The sequence below is a fragment of the Anopheles coluzzii genome, chromosome 2 (genome assembly GCF_943734685.1).
Source record: "Anopheles coluzzii chromosome 2, AcolN3, whole genome shotgun sequence".
NCBI lineage: Eukaryota > Metazoa > Arthropoda > Insecta > Diptera > Culicidae > Anopheles > Anopheles coluzzii.
In genome coordinates, this window is record NC_064670.1 from 19,395,485 (window position 1) to 19,415,535 (window position 20,051).

At 47.0% G+C, this 20,051-nt stretch overlaps 2 protein-coding genes across 3 annotated transcripts in view; one reads left to right on the forward strand and one right to left on the reverse strand.

Annotated features, from left to right (window-relative positions):
* The window catches only part of LOC120948327 (hemicentin-1), a 232,642-nt gene that overhangs the window by 101,816 nt on the left and 110,775 nt on the right, over positions 1–20,051 (reverse strand). The window lies entirely within an intron of this gene.
* LOC120948328 (dead end protein homolog 1-like) lies at positions 13,298–14,688 on the forward strand. The gene is made up of 3 exons (XM_040364544.2): positions 13,298–13,550; positions 13,645–14,098; positions 14,336–14,688. Exons 2-3 carry the CDS (start codon positions 13,673–13,675, stop codon positions 14,477–14,479), a joined length of 570 nt encoding a protein of 189 aa, XP_040220478.1. The 5' UTR covers positions 13,298–13,550; positions 13,645–13,672; the 3' UTR covers positions 14,480–14,688.

Sequence of the window (20,051 nt, forward strand, 5' to 3'; positions counted from 1 at the left end):
AGACCTACTTTGACACCGCCTGCAAGGCAAAGGAAGGATAGAAATTGGAGCAGAAAGTCCATTCCCCAGGTCTCCGTGCGCAAGAAGCTTTCCCTTCCCCAGTGACGCAAGCGAGACACCGCCGCCCGTTACAAGCGCTTTTAGCGCACTTATTAAAAACCCAATCGTTCTCATTTAATCCCTCGCAACGCATTAGAAACCCGGCGCTGAACTGGCTTCGTGACCCACGGGATGTGGACGATTGAAAAGGGTGTAGATTTCGTTTTTCTGCAGCCGTCGTTCGTACCTGGTAGGGAAGCGTACCACATTTGCGCCAGTCCCGGGAGCAAAAGGTTTAATTGCACATAAATTATCGCCACCCGGTTTGGCGTGGAGTGGCCACCGTCGAGAAGAGTGTGGGGGGGGGGGGGGGGGGATTTTCCCCTTTTTTGCTTTCCACACCATTTTCTTCCCGAGAGTGGCGTGCGGCGCAGCTAAGAGCAGCCACTGAATGGCTTGCAGCAGCTCGCAGTGCAATTGTGCAGCGTAGAGTTTTGTATCCCAGAAAGGAGCATAGAAAAATGGAGTGCCCAAGTTTAGCTAAAGTGTGCACCGTTCCTTTGCGTTCGAGACGGAAACGGGTCCGGCTTGCACTGTTCGGGGACAAACGGCGCTACAAACGGCTCCTATGCCGTAAGGATCTCGTCGGGCAAAGGAACTGCTTACATGCACACAAAGCGGTACCATACTGGTGCGGGAACATTAATAGCATCCACTACGCTTTCGGCTCCCCCGTCGTGGCCATTAATTTCTCCTGACTGAGCTTGCCCGTGGTGTGTGGTCGGCTGGCATGGTGGCTGTATGGAGGGGAAGCGCTTACATCTTCCGGGTCGACTCAGTTTAGACGTAGCTGCTACTACTGCGACCGGTGTGTGCCATTACCATCGGGATCGCTTTCTGCACCGTGAAATCACTGACTGCACACAAATGTAAGTGGATACCGCACTCGATTCTGTCGACAGCGGGTGTGCTTTAAGCGATGGCGACACCTTACGGCGCGTGCAGAACACCGCTCCAACGGGGGTTGCTGGTTGCATGAATCAATCTTCCGGCTGACTGTCGGTTGCAAGCTCAGCACACTGTGCAGTAGCGCCGGTAAAGTACGTTGTCACCGTTTGCAAGGGTTTGTGTGTGTGTTTGTGGGGGTGTCTGTCCGCTGGGCTGCTGCTTGCTGATGCAGATTTGTGAGCTCCGGGTCCACCTAAACCCCATTATCAGGTGCTGATGTGATATGCTGAAGGTGCACAGCACGACGACTGGGGCACATAATTTATGACGCACACCACCACCACCACCACCGCCAGGCCAGTTTGGACATCGGGAGCTACGACTTACCTACGGAAGAAAGATGGGAGAGAAAGAGAATAAAATAGAATTAGCACATTTGCAGGCTAATCCCCGAGATCGTAAAATGGTAAGTGAAACAGTGTGTGAGTCCCACACGGCGGAGGGAGGTTATCGCGACACAGTTCCAGGGAGTCATCGGTCACTGTCAATTAAATGCGGCTCCACCCGGGGAACTGGACAACGGGAACCGTTCAAAAGCCGTCTCGAAGGCGAACACAAGGGCACAAGCCCGGTACAGCACTGCACTTCGGTTGCAACCATTCTTCTTCCAGACGGTTCAAGACTTGAGAAGGTAGCAGCAGTAGTGTCTTGAGTTTCATTCATAATCAGTGACTGAAATAAATTGTGCAACTGCGCTGCAAGTGCACTTACCACGAATCAGTTAGAGAGAGAGAGAGAGATAGAGAGAACCCTGACACTAATACGCTCGCATAAAAAGCAATAAGAAGCCACTCGAGTCGGGAGTCGCAGCCAGCGTTGCCTTGCCCGTAGCGCACCACACTTTACATCCACTCGACGCCGACTTTTCATTTCGTTAAACAATAAAGCTCGTTCGCGACTTACTGGGGGAGAAGGGCGCGACTCGAGCCTGGTTCATTCATTACCTTATGCAGTTGCAACTCACTCGAAATGATTGACTGTTATGATGGTGCTGCTAGCAACAAGAGCCATCTTGAGGCATATTATGCGCTACTCTTGCTTCTAGCGATTCCAACGCAAGTCGAGCGTTGAGGATGGCGGTTACAGAGCATTTGGCTTTGTATGTTGGTTGACAAAGAGAAAAGGAGATAGATAAAAAGGAACTCTTAGAATGCCGTTTCAATGAACACATCCGAAACGGATTCAACTTTTGGCAAAGTTATATACATATACATGCATTTAAATAATGATATTTAATCATCTGTACGACCCGTTTCGGTACGTGACAGTTGGCAATCGATAGCGCGATAGCATTATTTTATGTAACTGCCGTTAAATCGCTTGTTAAATCGTTGCCAGCTCGCACCATTCCCGAAGCGTTCAAACACTCCAACAAAGCCGCAAAGCAACTAAATCGAAACACGTTAAATTGTAAGCTCTGGGGGCGAAGAATTGGCTTCGGCATTCTTCCTTCCGCTTCACTGGCAGACACAGGCCCCGTCAGCACTGTGAAGCTTTTCGTGGTGCAAGTTGCCCTGTGCGTATCTCCGGTGTGCACATGGCACACTCTTCCGCGGATACCTTCCATTTTCGGTTTGGCAGAAGATTACGGAATCGCTTTTACACCGCTCGGCGCTACGGTGCCTTTGCCTTTACTTCAGCAGTTAGGAGACGGTGAGATTGCCCTGCAGATGTCACGAAAAGTGCTCAAGATGGGGAAACGGTGGTGGTGGCGCCAAGTGTATAAGTAGGATGTGAACATATGGGGAGCAAAAGTATTAAGCTATTAAAATAATGCCAGCAGTCATTACGTGCCCGGACTGTAGTGCTTCCGTTTAAACCCGACCCCGTGCGAGTGGGAAGTGTGTGTGTGTGTGTGTGTAGACGCGTATATGTGTGGCTAGGTACTCGAGGAGGAGTTTTTTGCGATCCACATGGCACACAATCGTCTCGAAGTAAGCTGAATGCTACTGGGTTGGTACGATCCTGCGCGGACGGAAAAACTTGACAATGGCAATCTCGTGCGGGAGAGAAACGACTTCAAAGCCAAAAAGGAAGTTTTGTGTGAGTATGTGTATTTTTTTTCTTTTTCAAATCTTCTTGGTTCCAAAGAAGCACCTTGGCTTGACTGCAAATGCCTGCCATCTGATCAGGAGTGGTAAAATACAACGCGTGGTTTCGCTTAATGTATTAGCCAGTGTGCAATAAACGAACGATTAGCTGTGAGCATTGTGCATTTTATTTTAGATTTAATAGAAAATTGAGCTATCAAAGCATTCGGAGGTGAGCACCAGAATACGTGCCGTGCTGTACATGGTGGTGACATAATAGGCTCTTGAAATGAATCTGTATTATCATGAAGATCCTTAGTACAGTGCTTCTGTCTCCAGCCAGGAAAAGATTTTGTTTTTTTTTATTTTTTGCTTTTGAGCAAATGTGATTATTAAGTGATTATTAAACAAATTAGATGAAACAGTTGCTTCTCTGTACTTGAATGTTCCAGAGAGTGATACGATGCTTAGCTTAGAAGCAACAAACAGACAAAAGCACCCGAACGTAATGCCAAGCATTGTAGTAACAGCAGAAATACGAGAAAAATCTTGAACGGCTAAAACGTTCCTATCTGATCCTTTCAATGCTGTCTCATTCACCATGCAATTGCAGTGCACTGAAAGAGGCAAATAATTAATCATCAATAAAACTGCATACGACTCATTTCATGCAAATCGCGTCCAGCAAACGCACTCAACAGTAAACTGTTGAACAGAAGCGCCAACAATACACAATAAATACGGAGTCCCCACCGCCCATCCTTTGGTGCGTTTTAGCTGCATCGCGTGAAGCAACGCAAACACACAGACACACACATACACGTAATTTGAATGCAGATGTTCTGCCCCGTTTGGTCATCACCGAAACACGACGAAACAAATGACAACCACAGTCACCACAGTGGTGTCCTGGCAGTTCATCCGCAACCAAAAATTAGCCCATCACACATCAGTCGTAACTAACACGCAAGAGCAAATCCTGGTTTAGCTTCTCTACCAAGCGTGCGATTCCCCCCCCCCCCCCCACATTCTCTTTGTTAGTTTGTGTTAGGTGCATGCGGGTGCATACGTGTTACACACGCCCCATTGCGTTCGGGGATGTGTGCACATTCAAACACGTGGAAAACGTGGCCCCTTTCTCTCTAACGAATTGGCAGCGCCGCATGGAATTTGGTCATTAATCGGTTGGCGTAACAAAAAAAAAAACTTCCCATCCAAGCATGTGAGCAACATCATCGATATGTGACCTTCCATCCCCTCCTGCTGTTTGGGGACAGCTGCAACCACTCGTTAGCGTGGACAAACAGCATGTCACGATTTCCGCTGACAGTAGGCCACGTCACTCCTCGCTGCAGTGAGGTGCATTCAAACGTTAATGTGCACACATCGGGGCCAATTAAACGAGCTGCTGCTGCCGGGCGCCGGTAACTAATTGTATTGGAGGCACTTGTGCTCAATGTGTGCACTTTACCCAGGGTAGGTTCGGTGTCACTGCACCGATTCGGAACACTGCCAATCAACCGCCACTTACAGCCAAGGGGGGGGGGGGGGGGAGGGGTGAAAAAAGGATGTCAAATTTAGGCAAAAGATGCATTTACGACCATCACACAGTGGCGTGGGCGCGTTTATGTACACGTTTAATTATAGTTTCATTTTCAGCCTTCCCGAAAAATCAATTACACCATCAAACAGGTTGCATCGGTTGCATTTTTGCCACGTCGCATTTCCACCGCTCTTACTCACTGGCTTTGACGCCGAGCTTTGATGCACAGATTGGAAACCACCGGAGTTGCTGCATAGGCTAGCAGCATTAAGCACCCCACCTCGGTGGGTTGACGGGGGAGGGGTAAAGGGTGACACAGAACAGGCACAAGGGAATTTGACCTGGGGGATTGTGATCGAATCGAATGTCATTTAACATCACATTAGTGTGTCGGAGCGAACCACCAGGAGCTCCGGGTAGGGCCAAGGGATCGCATCAAAGGACCGATTGTGAGGAATGACGGGCAAGGGAGGGGAAGTTGGGAGTTCCAATTGGCAAAACTGGACTCGATGCGCGTTTCGGGAAGCTGCCAATTTTCCGCCCTAATGCCCGTTTTTCCCAGACTCCCAGATGCAGATTTGTCCCGCTTTTTGTCTCGTTTTGCCTCTGTGATCCTCTGTGCCACCCTCGATCCTACTGCTGTTCGTGTCCCCTCCTCTCCCAGTACGGTAGGCGCGTGTTTAATCGAATAGATTAAAATTCGTTCGCATATTGCCAATACTGTGCACCCTCCTTTGCCGGTATGGTCGTTTGATGTTCGCGAGTGATCGTGCCCACTAAATGGATACGAAAAGCACGCGAGAGCGAGAGAGAGTGCAAGAGCGGAGAGAAAGAGTAATTGTATGTTTGCCACTCTTTTTAAATAACATTTTGAAACAAATCAAACCCTATTTCAATATAATTATAGATACACATTCTCTCTATCCTGTCTGCCCGTGAGCCCCCCATCGTTCGCCGGGCATTAGTGTCAACCTTCCCGTTTCCGATGCACATGAGCAGTCCCACTGACTACTGCAAGGGAAGAGCTGGGTGGTTGTGTCGTAGCGGAAATTGAACATCGTTCGGCTCGTTGGCAGGCAGGAAAATGTTATCCAATCGTACGGATTGAATAATATCCTGTGATGCTGCTACCGTGCCAGCCCGGCGTCGTCCCGCCGGGAGGAAAGTGAAGCGTCCCCTTTCCCAACACGCATGCAACACACATCATCATCATCATCGTCGTTGTCATTTTCCCAAACGGCTCTCGTTGCCCGTACCAAAACCGGCTTCGCTGCGAGCCACACAAACCAATCCGACGCAACGAAAAAGGATCGATCTTTATGTGCGCCTCAACTTCGACACTGTTCAGCCACCGTTCGGCGTGCTAACGTGTTGCTGCTACGGGTGTGCTACGGGACCCATAATTGCATTGCAGTGCACTGGGCTACAGTAGGTGCTGCACCGGAGTCCATCCAGGCCACCGTACTGTGTTGTAGGCTAGGAAGGATTACCGAAACATCGTGTCAGATTGGTGGTTTTCCTCCCCGTAATGTCTACCTCTCGACCCGTTCCTGGACGACCAGGCGTTTGCTGCTGCTTGCCGGATCGGTAAAAACGGACAGGCTCATAAACTATATCCCCAGCAACGGCACCTTGGCAGCAAACCAATTTATGACTTTTGCATTTGCGCTCGTACGGCAGAGCAGTCCCGCCGCATCCGGGCACAAAAATCATCCCCGGTAATTGCCAGTGTAGTAACCCTCCGTCGGTTACCAATCCGAACGCTCAAATTGGAGTTCAGGTACCAAGCAAGCAGGTGGAGTGAAAAATTAACTCGTCCAAAACTTTGCACCCTCTTCCGTGCGCATAAAAGGTAAAGCGGGATGCATTGTTGGAGGGAAGCGGAAAACAATAACCCATCCACCAAGACCGACACACACACCCACACGTTCGCTATCATTAAGCGGTAAATTTGTAAAGGGAAAAGGGGAAACATCCGCTAGACGATTGTATGAAGGGTTAGGTTACGCTGTAATTGAGATGCTGTACACGCACACGCACACGTGGTGTACTTGGGGATTGTTTCGCGTACCGGGATAATTATTGCGCTAGTAATAATTTCTAATTTAGCTTTCCAGTTCCCATACTTTCGTCTGCTGGAGCACCTCCAGGACAGGATTGAGTTTTGCTTCGGCAGGAAATTCAACTTTTGTAATATGAATGTTTTCGAAGAACAATGTTTTGGCGTGTTTAAATGAAGCCTCTAGTTTGCATTAACACTTTATTGAACATGTGTTCCGTAAAAGCTTTCTTGCTGATATGAAGTGCAGCTAAGACGAGACAGAGTAGCTAGGTTTGCAAATAATAATTCACACCTGCACATGGTAAACAGCTTGTAGACAGCTCAAGAACTTGTGAACTGGAAGAATATCGCACAGAAAGAAACTTTGAATCGATCGTTTGGCGGACATGGTTACCTTTACTCCGACTTCAATTCGAACAATACGTTCGGTAAATCACTCGATAAGGACTCCTAAAATATGAAGCCTATTCTGGCCAAATCTGACGAAACACTGCTGTTTAGGGTCATGATGAAGTCGCTCAAAATGAAACTTATTTATCCTCATAGTGTAATAAGAGATAAGAGACAAAACGGATCTCTGTCATACTCCATTTACCTGCTTACTTCGGCCTTCACCTTCCAATCCGCATTTCCGGCCTAACAAGCGGATGTCTCTACGACAACTTGCCACCTCAACATGGGCGTACCAAGCCCCCGCTGTCCGTGTGGACGGTTCGCTGGTTAATTTTTACCGGATTGGTCTTCCAGTTGCATGCACATTACCTGGCCTCGGTATGTTGGGTTTAATTCACTGCGTTGTTCTTCCACAGATACGGTGGTGCCAAACAAGCTTCTGAGCATCTTGCTCTTGAACGGTGAGGCTAAGAGAGTTTTGATTTGGACAGTGTCCATATCGCTGAAGCATATATGAGTACTGGGTATATCTGGTACGACCGGTTCCTTGTGGTGAACTGATTTCTTCTCAGACTGCTCGGTTGACACTTCCCCGGCATCCTGTGTGCTTCTAAGTCAGCTGCTATGATGTTGTCATTGACTGACCTTTAACCCGAGATAGGTCAAAAGTGTGTTCACCTGTCCGTACGTCGTCCCTGCATAAGTCTGATGACACTAAACTCTGGGTACTCATACAACAGTATACGTACACTATAGTCTTGTTCGAGCGTTCTACAATGAAGAGTTTTCACAGTGAAAGAGCGACATTAGGCTGTTATTTGCTTTCACAAACATGCTCCTTAACACTAGACAAAGTAAGAGACGTTTATGTCTCACAACAGCTTATAGATACTAAGTTCCTCTATTTATCTGCAAAACCCCTTGCTTAACTGAGTCATTTACTGCACTAAGTGGCTCTGCTTTAGCTTCACTGCATTTTTTCTTTCGAATGTGGACGCAGTTAATTAATTTTGCCTTCCTTCCCTACTGGGTAATTTCAGCTAACCTTTCAAGTACACGCTCACCTTTCACAACGTAAAGATATAGGTTCATTGTAATTGAATCCTTAACTGGAACAAGCACCACTGGGGTCCCTGAAAGGGCCTGGCATGGCAACACAAAGTACACACCAAGGCGTTTCCTTGTTTTCAAACGGCGCCAGTAATAAAACCTCCCATTGTGGACGGAGAGGATACCACCACCGGTGCGATATCATCCGAAAACTAATGACCGCAATCAAACCGAACAAATGACGTTCATCTCCTCGCTAATTGTCGCTCTCCTGCCTGTCCGGTGCCGAACGGTTCAGGTCCAGGCCGAGCCGTACCAAACTTCCCACGGTGACCGAGAGAGTAGAAGCAGATATTCGCTCAACTCCAGCAAGTGTAACTTCGCAACCTAACTTCCACCAATGGCGCACACTGTTACCTGGCCCAATGATGATGCTCACCGTTCGATTGTGATGTTTTTTTTCCTTGTTTAAGCTATCGTTTAAGCTTTTTTTTTGCTTTGCACTTTCCCTGTGACACAACACTTTGCACAAACTTTCTTCGCCTTCGCATCAGCCAGATGACCAGGGCTTCGCCAAGCGTTCTTATCTTTACTTTGCGCTCGTTAGTCTCCGTGCTCGGTCGAATGGACAGGAAAACACACACACACAACGGAAGCATCCATTACTTCAATTAAACGGTTCGTAAAAAGGGAACACGCTGGCAGGGAAATGAATATTTTCGAGATAACAAACGGGTTTTCACGATGGCATTGGGAAGGTAGAAGGGCTATTGCTGTACACCACCATGAAGGAAACGACAAGACGGAGGAGATAAACAGATCAACAACAGCAAAAAAAAAAAAAAAAAAACATCGTCAAACCTCGGATGCGGTCTAAAATGCAAATTTTGTAGCATTTTTACGGGAATAATTATGAAAACGTCCTCGGCCCGGTCGACCGGCTAACTGAGGTGGCCACTACTGGCCCTTTTGTAAAATGGTACCGTTTTATCGGCAACGCTGTGTAAGTATATGTGTGTGTGTGTGAATGTCGTCGGCCCGTTGTCCTATTTGCAACACGGCATCCTTTTGCCGTCCGTCCACAAATTAAACCATCGTCGTTCCGGCGATCTTTCCCTTTATTTTTGGGACCGGGTTCTTCCCCAACAAGCGCAAAACAAGCGGCTATGGCTGGCTAAGGGGTTCAATCATTTCTCCGCATCATTGACATTGAAGCTCGGAGCAAAAGGAGCAGTCCAAGACAGAACACACCCCGGGGATATCCGGAACCAAACACAGCCGGCGAACGACGATGTTACTAACGTACCACCGGTCTTCCCTTTCGCTTCTACCGGCATCTGCGGATAATGGAGTAAGTTTCAGCGAGCAAGTTTCTGTATTCCCCGCAAGGCACAATGTCCCCCCGTCGTCGTCCGCTCGCTCTGCCAGGCTGGTGGAAGTATCGCATCTCCCCACGCTGGACCGGAAATAGAAAAATGGTTGCAACCACCGGTGTACGGCGCAAGATTACGGCTTTAGATCGGGATTGGATAGAGCAAGGGAAGACACTACTCTTCGCTCCGGGTCACAATTTTGAGCTTGCCTGCTGGTTGCCGCTACTGCTATCCTACCCCTCACGCGGGTAGAGAGTTTGCTTACCGATCCATTTGGCTATCGAAATTCGCGGTAAAGACTTGGAAGGTTCTAAGACTGTGTTTTAGCAAAGGGAAGTGTGTGTGTGTGCGGAAGCAATACGTAGCGCTATGTTGGGTTGCTGGTTAAATATACCAAGATATGAAGGAACCCGAGGTTCAACCCCCCTTCCCTTCCCTTACCCAACCACTTTTCCTTATCCTTTCCAGCTTGCTCGTTTTGGGGCCGGTACAGGGAAGCCACACCATCCAGGAGCGGGATGATTGCAGAAACCATGAAACGGATATTTACCGATGAAGTTCTAATATCCTACTCTGTTTGGATTTTCTTTAAACCGGACTTCCGCCCCTGGTGGCTTTTGTTCTCGCCGGAGAACCGAACAGTCTGTAATCTTTCTCTATGACTTTTTGGAGCAGGAGAACGATTATAAGGTCGGCAGGAGAACCGACAGTGGCCAGGAGAAAATGGTAATCCAAATGGTGGAACATTGCACTTGAGAGTGAGTGTGAGAGTGGGTGGAATAAAGTTCCATAGTTGGATGGAAAGAAATACATCCGCCACCGATGGAGATGGTTGTTATAAAACATATAAATTGAACCCCTTTGGGTACTTGTTGTTGGATTTGTTTACCCGGGTTAGTGTATAAGGAAATGAAAACTTGTGTTTGACTTATATCGTATTGGTAAAAACTGTCGCTGTTGCAGGAATGTTGTAGAATCTGCTTGGAAATAATTATGATGATAGAGCAGTTGGGAAACAATGGACCAAGCCAGTTCCTCGCTAAGATCAGTTAAAGCTAGCTAATAAGAGAAAAAAATGCTCGGAGAATCACTATCAACCAAGTTACTAATGGGATCGCCAGGATGCTGTTAAAAGACTACATTCAAGTTGAGAAAGTTATATGCTTTACCTATATCTTGAGATTGAGATGACTACAATAAAACACGTTGGAGCAGTAGTGCATACATTGCTGGTGACAGCCTCAAGATTGTGGATATGTTTTGGTGCTACGGGGTTGGTCTTCACTTCAGATAACGATAATAGCGACCAAAAGAGATGCCTTGTTCTGTAAATAGTATCTAAATTGGCTCCATCAAATCCTGAGAGTCTGTTACATGTGCTTTTGGAGGTGTTCTCATATTTGTGGGACTCTTCCTTGACTCTATCCTATTGGAAGTAAACTTAATGTATTGAGAACTAGACTCTATGGCACTCTTTTTGGACAGGTTCCCAGTAAATTGGATTTGCCCAACAAGGGTGCTATACAGACCAATTCCCATCACGTGTTCGTTTCCCGTATAAAAGAATTAATTAAATGTCCTACAACTATGAGAACTCCTGGGAAACCCTGTAAGACATCTAGAACATACGCAATCCGAGATATATCACACACATGGTCCAAAGGTCTTGGGGCAGAATCGCAAAACCCTGTAGGAACAGAAGAGCATATGAAGCTTTACTGGAGGACTGAGTATACCGAGGAACTGTTGTAAATCATACCAGCAGTATTGACTTAACCCTGAGCTGGCCCATAAATGTAACGATATTAGAAAAATATGAAATCTCGACGCTGATATGCTGAAGTCATTAAAAAACTCTCAAGCAAATGTAGAATAGTGATCCACAACCTACCACTGCACTATCATCCGAAAGGGGAACAATCGGCATCAACTGAGCATATAAAATAGACTGCCTCATTAAACGAACAAAACACTCACATTCTTCAATACTATTTGCCATTCCCCTCTAGGGGTAGACCGATTTTAAGTGCCTTATACGTTCGCACAACTTCTCCCTTTAACAGACACATTTCCTTAAAGTTATCTTGCTGCCAAGTTCAGTTTATTGTCTTTATTCCTTTTTGGCCGCCCGGCTCTGGTAGGGAAAGTACCGATGCAGGCAAGATTTTGTTTATAGTGCTATTAGAAGACACTAAAAAAGAACCGATCCGCCCATTAAGATAGTGGCGTTTCATTTAAATTTCCCCTTTAATGTGCAGTTTCGTAGTGGGAACTTTGGAAACGAATCTTTATAGCTTCCCGCATTGAATGGCTTGTCCGACATTTACTACTTTTCAAAAACCAGGGTTTGCCTGGTACTAGTGTTGCTCGCGGTGGCCTGTTATGTCGGTTGGCAATTGCATCCGCTCCAAACTGACACCGGCACAACGGGAAGTTTGCGAAGCGGTTCCATCAACGTCGTGTGCACCGATATGCAGGCAGCACCACAAAGCAAAATCAATCAAAATTTGTGTTTTCGCGGTTGTTGCCGTTGACTGCCCGCTACGATGGAACTGTACGGCGAGACGGATCAGCTACAGGCCTGTTTGAGCTAACATGCTTTACCAGTTAGATTAGCTTAGGGTTAGAAGTTTAACTTTGGTTGCCACACACACCCGTCAACTGCCAACTGCCAATATTCTGCTCTTAACACATTTCAACCGTAAAGCTTCCATCAAGTGAAGTTTCTCCATGATAAATCGCTTCCGTGTGAGGGATCGACTATAACAAACAACACAACTTAACCATTACACGGTTCAGTTTCGCCTTAAACTCTGCCCCGACTCCATGAAAGCCGTGGAAGCCTGATGTAATGCCGTCGGCCCCATCGCGGCTGCTCAAATAATTCATCCATCGAAACCTTGGGATCGAAAACCTGCCTTAATCGTCCGAAGCCGTACCGCGCCATCTAACGAGCTGTTGAAATTAAACGCTTGCCATTACTCACGGCGTCTGCGTTCGGCCAGTGCGGAGGGGGGGGGGGGGGGAGGGGGCGTGCCAGGTGATGTCCCGTGAGCGTACAATATTGTAATTATTTCCCGATGTGATTTATCGATGCTAATTCAATAATAAATTAGCTCTAAATTATTGGACGCAAGTCGAACTTCCACCGATACCCGGGACACCGTAGTGCAGAAAACGTTCCGGGAAGCCCGTAATGGACAGGTGAAACGGTACGGCAGTCACAGGAGACATTGTAATTGAAACAGTAAATTATCCTAAAGACGAGCGAATACCCGTGCTGGTGTGATGATACTGCCGTACCTATGCCGTGCAGGATGAAGTGCCGAAAGGGTTGGCACGCCACACTGAAAGGTCCGGAAACGGATGGATCTTTACTAAAAATAGTGACAGCTTCAAACGATTGCAAAACATGCAAAATGTTCGCTCATTTTATGGGTTTTCTTTTTCCCTCTTCTAATCTTACCTACATCCATCATAAAACGGAGTGTTCCTTGTTTCTTCTTCCTAAGTACAGGCAGTAAAGTTCAGCTAAAGATAGATTACAATTTCTGAACTCCTGTAAGCCACGCTAAAATTACCCACTTCATGCCGGCGGAGAGAATTAACCCAAGATCTGTCACTTTGCACTCCACAAATAACCTTCAAATGTCCCTTTTATGGCCAATATTTCTTCTATCGCTTTCGCCTAATGTGCGCGGTGCGTGTGTGTGTGTTTGTGTGTACGTGAGATGTCGTTCTCCAAATGTGCGGCAGTCGCGCGCGTGTCAACATGCTGTCTCGTTTGTTCATAGCAGGCAGAGCGAGATGGCTTGTTGATTCTGCTCGCGAGCAAACGTGCGTGTGACAGTGAACGTTAAAAAACATCTATCCCGCAGCGCAGAAAAAGATAGATGTAACGCACGCACGCCACAACGCGTCAACCGACTCGAGCGGTCACGTTCCACTCGCTTCACTTAAGTTGCAGGAAGTGACGTCACAGGTTTATAAAGTTTTCACGCAATCGTTTTCCTGACTTCTTCTTCGATTTCACTCAATTGCAAACAGCTTCGGTACACACACCATATTAGCTCATATCTGTGCATTCTAAATCGCCGAAAACTTGATGGATAAAGTGATAAATGTGCTTCTTGTGCTTTCTTGCAGCGTCCTGTCGCGTCCTACCCAGAGCAAAATGCCGGTCACCTGGATGGGCAATACGTACGTGATACAGCACAGCAATGGACAGTGCATCATCGCGCTGAAAGCCCGGATGAGCGAGGCGCTTCCGTTCAACGAGCTGTACGTGAAGGGCATCCCGCGCAACTACGGGCCGGAAGAGCTGGTGCCGATCTTTTCGAACGCCGGCGTAGTGCACACGATACGTCTGCTGATGGACTTTGGGCAGCACAACCGGGGCTTTGCGTACGTGAGCTACGTCGATCCGCGCCACATCGACCGGGCGCTGGTCACGCTGCACGGGATGCAGATCAGCGTGACGCAGCGGTTGGAAGTGTCGAAAAGCCGCAACTCACGCAGCCTCCAGCTGTGCAATCTGCAGAACCACCGCACGGCGGCGATCATATCCCAAACGATTACCCACATAACGCGCATTAGGGAGGTAAGTTTCGATTTACACATTTCTGGAAATTGGAACGATGCTTTAGACCATAGCGAGTGAATGGCACAAATGCCAACGCATTAGCATCGAATGTTCTAGGTTAGGAATTGCGTCGTGCGGCGTCAGTGTGTTTTTGACACAACCGGCGTCCGTGATTTGACAGCTAGTGTGCGGCGAAGTATCACCGTCAGTGTTTCTAATTCCGTGTGATTTCTTTTGCTCAATCCATCGTTGCAGTTCCGATGCAAAATGATTCGCATAGGGGAGACGAACGACGTAACGATCATCTTCAAGTCCCATCACGATTACATCCACGCGTACACCAAGCTGAACCGTGTGCGGCACATTTTCGGACCCACATGCTGCATTAAAACGTATTAGACGGGAAGCGTCTCATGCAGTTCCTGGAAGGAGCTTGGGCATGGCGGTGCCTTAATAATTTGTTTTTAAATTCTTCATTAATTATTTTACCTGCGGATCGTAGATTTATCTATTTCCATTATTGAATCATCAATCGTTTGTATTGTCATTTAATTATTTTTGTTCTTTCACTTAACGCAACTCTTGCACGTTAAATGTTCATTTCTATACGTTAACAACATTAAATATTTCTTTATATTACAATTGATGTTATTTACCTCTGTATCAAAAATTAAAAGCTTTAAGCGCCTTTATTAATGCAATGATTTTTAAATCAATCGACTAATCAAACCATTTTGAATTTAGCGAATAAAGATTGAATTTAATTTCATGTTGAACTATTAACACATAAGCTTTAAGCCTTTTTTGTAGTAAACGATCGAATATGCTCTCAGATATCAGATACTGTCGTTAGGGTTCTCAGTTCTTGGCTTCACTCGTTAAGGTGTACGGACACACATCCTGAGTTAAAGTGGCACCAACAGCCATCCGTTACGACGGCCCCGGCTATGATGTATGCTTGTACAAAGTGTAACGCACACATTGGCCGTATTTTTGCTACTCGCTGCGCTTCGTAAGGACATGAAATTTTCCATCTCAGGGCGGAGCAAAACGAGATTGCAAAAACAAAAGTAGTACACCGTTGTCAATCGTTAAAAATTATACGGCTCGCCACAAGTCCCTCAATGGTGCCCTTGCCGCTGTAAACAGGCGATACAATTCTGTTAGTAAAATCGCGCGCCGCAATTAACATTCGCACCCATCCCGTCGTCCCTTGGCTGGCGGCGGAAAGGTCAGCTACGGCCTATCCGCGTACGGTGGGTTGAATCCAATTTTCTCCGGAAGCCATTTGCGCGAGTGACCGCCGAAAAAAGCACAATCTTTCAGTTCCTGCCTGCCAGCGGGTGCTAGCTGCACGTACACACACAAACACACAAATACAGCAAATAAATCGTGGTTCTAATTTATTGCGAAACATTAACAGCAGACCGTTCGCATTAGTTCCCATCATTACGCCAGCGAACGTGGCTTGGGGCCGGGACTGTGTCATGGAAGGATTTTCCTTTTTTTTCTTCTTTTTCGTCCTAACGCGTTTTTCTGCTGTAATATTCACGGCTGCACGTTTGCTTTGGCGCGCGAAGTACAAAACGGGTTCCACATCCTAGTCGCTGTGTATTCTGCTGGCAAGCTCCCACAGCCGTTAATTTTTAAGACCAAACGATTGAAACCTTTCTCGGGCAGCAATTTCTACCACTTTTTTTAGCTACTTGCAAACAATTAGTTACGCATTTGTTCCGATAATTGAGTTTTTTCCCCTCGTGGCGCAGCGGCAAGGCTGTGGCACGTTTAAAGCACTGCGACCGAGCAGCTCGCACCGCTGATGAAGACGTTAAGAAGGTTAATGGTTTTTCTTTTTCCCGTTTTATTTTTCTCTTGAAGAGAATTGAAAAAAGCTACATAATACATCACTGGAAAGTGTTTATTAAATTTGTTGATTTCATATTACAGTTTGTAAAGAGTAGGTCAATTTAGAAACTTGATCAAAAATCGATCGAGGGATAAACGATCGACAAGAAACGCCACCACCAAACAGACCCGTCTGGTCTGGCTTTCCATCTCCTCCAACGTAATTATACTAATTTCACGTACAATTAATCCACAGTATTGCGCACCATCCAGCTAGCTAGCAAAGCAGATCCGCTGCTAGTCCCGCTGGAACATCAAACTCCGGCAGCTCACGGTCAAGTGTCGGTAGCAGCGTACGTATGCTCGCCCCATGTATAATCTCCACTCGATAGCGAATCAATAGCACAACATCGTCGTGTTGCTGTTTGCTCATCATCAGCGATGATGTTTGTAGATAAACAAGTATAAAAATAAACGACACCAACGCGCCCGGCCGTCCTTTTGTAAGACGACACAAGGGCGAATGGTTTTCGCTCTGGGTACGATCCGCTGATCCGCAGCGCAGCGTCGTCACGTCGGGGCATGCGATATAATTCGAAAAATATGATTTTATTTGCCTGCAATCACTTTCACTCGACTGTCAATTACATTCGCACTTGGCAGTCAACACCCACGCCAACAGAGTAACGAATCCAGCAATGCCGCAAACGCTCTAAGCGCGCTGGCTGCTGGGGCTGAGCTGCGCTGGGGATGTCTACGTGTGCCTCTACGTGGCGCGTGATCCGGTTTCGGTGCGGCGGTGTGCTGATGATCCAATGTTTGTCTGTTTGTTATGCGGAAAGTTTTGATTTCTCATAGATTGGCGGCAGCGCTATCAGAAGGGAAAGCGAGAAAGAGAGCACGTTCAGCAATAGCACGAAAAATCTAAGGGAAGTGGTTTGATTCTTTTTAAAACTAACTGTTGGAAAGCTGTTAATATGTCGAACTTAACTGACACAACTGTGTCCTTGTTTGTTCGAAAATCCTAACAAATATGTTTTCTCTGTTCACATCAAATTTTCATCTACCTTCAACACGTTTCAAAAACCATTCCACCTGCATAAACGCTTCCTCACCTCGCTTCGGCACGGAAAACGGAAACGTTTTCACCGATAAAATCGTCTCGTTTTTTCTTCACTTTTACCACATTCTCCAGGTCGGAGGGTATCACCAAACGGTGTGTATGTGTGTGTAATTCGTATGCAAACAGTACGTGATACAATTTACTACACCCCTCTCTCCATCCCCGCCGTACCATCCGCGATCAACGGAAGCAAAGAAAAGCAAATCGCTCGAGTCTTCACAGCTTGTACCTCACGTACCACCTAGTAGCGCACCAGTAGACGAGGAAGACCCAAGAAGCTTTCCGTGTCAAGTAACACCGGTTCGACCCGACTGTGCGACAACTGCCCGGCGTCCGGGATGAGGAAATGCCGTGGTAATGTAGAATTTGATTTCGATTTTCCGCCTGGCATCGATTTCGGGCAGTGCAACGACAAGGTTGGAAACAAATTTGCCAACCAACCCCGGAAGGGAGGCATTTTGTTTTGATACGGGCAGTGATTTTTCCTCCTTCCTCGGTGCGTTCATCACATTTTGTTCGATGAATTGTTTGTAATTCGTAACGTAACGCGGTGCTAATGACTTGTTTGTGGAGGATGTGTGTTTGGGTTCGTTTATTTGCATTCGCTCGTCGGTAGCGGAAATGTGTCGATTTCCTTCATTTTTTTTTTTTGTATCTCCATCAACAAACCGACAAATGATCGATTTTACTACGAGGGGCGCAAAATAATCTTTCCACTGGAATGAGCATCGAAGGAAAATGTTAATTTTTATACACGCGTTGATAAATTATTCAATGAGCCACCAGAGCGCCCCTTAACCGATCATTCGCCGGTGCGAAGAATGTGCTAGTGCCGGTGCACGGTAGAACGTTCTTGTGGACGGGTTACTTGCTTCAACATAACGCTTCAACCCCACAGCGTCAATCCTTCCCATCCCAGCCAGTCGGTTCGGTACGGTTAAATGCTGTCTTTTAAAAAAATTTGCTCTTCACGCTCCATTTCTCTCTCTCTCTCTCTCTCTCTCTCTCTCTCTCTCTCTCTCTCTCTCTATCTCCAGGGAAACTGCCTGCTGTGGTGTTGTCAAATGCCCACAAATTATGGTAAATAAAGTTATCGTCTGTCTTCGTTTGTGCGCGAGGCGTTGTTACATTACGCCGGCCGAGCAAAGCATCCTGGCAACAACAACATCCCCCCTTGACCTCCAATCCGTCGTCCCCGGTTCGCGATGGCGGTGCGATTCATCACGCAAAAAGAAGCGCAAAATTATGCAAATGGTGTGCCACACGCCCAGCACTCGTGAAGAGTGATTTTAATTTTCAAAAACCTCATTCTCCCGTCTGCCCGGTATAGATAGAGCACACAGTGTCTTTTGCTCATTTGCCAGCAATCTTTCACAGGCGACAGGCACAGTTTAAGGATGGATGCGGGAAAGTGGGACGACATCACACAACCGCCTAAAACATCAATAATGCATTAAACGGGATGCTCCTGTTGCTGACGCCACATTGGCTGTATGGCTGCGCTACATGCGGAAGCTTTTTCATCGCCAAACCCCATCACCAGCATCGTCAGCAAACTTCGTCTTCATTATAACCACTGACGCTGTTCGGCTTTACCGTAAAACCGTAATGCTTTGAATCGACTGCAGGTTCCGTAACCCTTGAAAGCAGCATGCAACGGCCATAGCGTTGCCCTGCATCTTTGAATAACGTACTGTCTTAAGCAAGGATGGATGAATGACTTGCTAGATATGCTGTAGATGCTGTAAGTGTGTAACATCACAGACCGTACACCTGCTCATTGTATCGCCTTGTGCTTAATGAATTTCTACAGAAATGCTCTCTTAATTTATTACACAAAAATTGCATCTTTTGATAGACAGCTTTTGTCGCACATCAAAGTGACACGACAGACACCTCCGCACGATGCCCACGTACAAGTACATCAACGGCTCACCAGAATCATGAATCCATCCAGCTTGATGCCCTGTGAATTTGTTAAGTTACGTGTGAGGTACGCTTTATAGCATTGAATTTATCTAATCAACTGCCCACCGATGCAAGCCAACTGCCGACTTTGCTTGCCACGAGGAACGCCAATGCTCAGCAGGACCACTCCATTCGATGTGTCGTGTTATCACGGTTCCACCAACCAGCTGCTGCTACTCATTATTATGCACAGCTTTTCTCGCTAATGCTAATCATATTGTGTAGGTGCGATTCACGCCCGTACGCACGCAACTATTGCGCATTGTGTGCGTCTGGCGGGTCTGGAATTACCACCGGATGTTGCTGCTGCTGCTGCTGCAATGACGAATTGACACACCACCGCTACCGTGCCTTGCTATCCCTGGCCATCCCTGTTTGGCTTTGTGTCCCAACCGGTGGACCCGCTTCCTGGCCAAACTTTGCTGTAAGTAGGGATTATGTTCTCTAAACAGTATTCGTAACACGAGCGCACATGACGCGTTGGGTTGCACTGTGTTTTTCCTCCTTTTTTTTGGTCCAGAGGAACTTTTCGGCCATGCTGTTGTTTTTCGCGTGCAGGAGAGATAAACAGAAAATGCACATTTTAATCAATAATTTAAACGACACAACGCCACTACCGGGGCAGCCCCATCATGTTCCTGGTGCCATCCATGGCAGTTAATTTTAAATGAAATTACAAACATCGTTTCCCCCGCATGTCCCGTTCGTACCGGCATAGCGAAGCTTTTGGGAAAGCTCATTAGAGTGGGTCGGTTTGATGTTTTCCTCCCATTGCTTCTATGGCGCTGTTGAGGGTTGGTGTTGTTGTTTTGGCTCCAAAATCATGCCCGTTTGGTGCAGTTTCAAAACACAACTCCCTGCTGCATATGTCCTGCAGATACGTACGAGCGACCCGGGAGACTCCCGGGAGACAAGCTGCCTGCTGTTGCTGCTGCTGCTGCTGCTGATACTGCTGCTGCTGCTACTGCTGTGCCTTGGATCATTTGGATGTCCAGCAATGGGTGTGCAGCAGAGGCTGCATTGAAGTGTTGGTTG

What these genes read in the sequence shown, in the direction of transcription:
- LOC120948328 (XM_040364544.2), top strand. Translation starts at nt 13,673, where the DNA reads ATGCCGGTCACCTGGATGGGCAATACGTACGTGATACAGCACAGCAAT. An exon ending in ACATAACGCGCATTAGGGAG is followed by an intron (nt 14,099 to 14,335) that starts GTAAGTTTCGAT and finishes CCATCGTTGCAG; the next exon opens with TTCCGATGCAAAATGATTCG.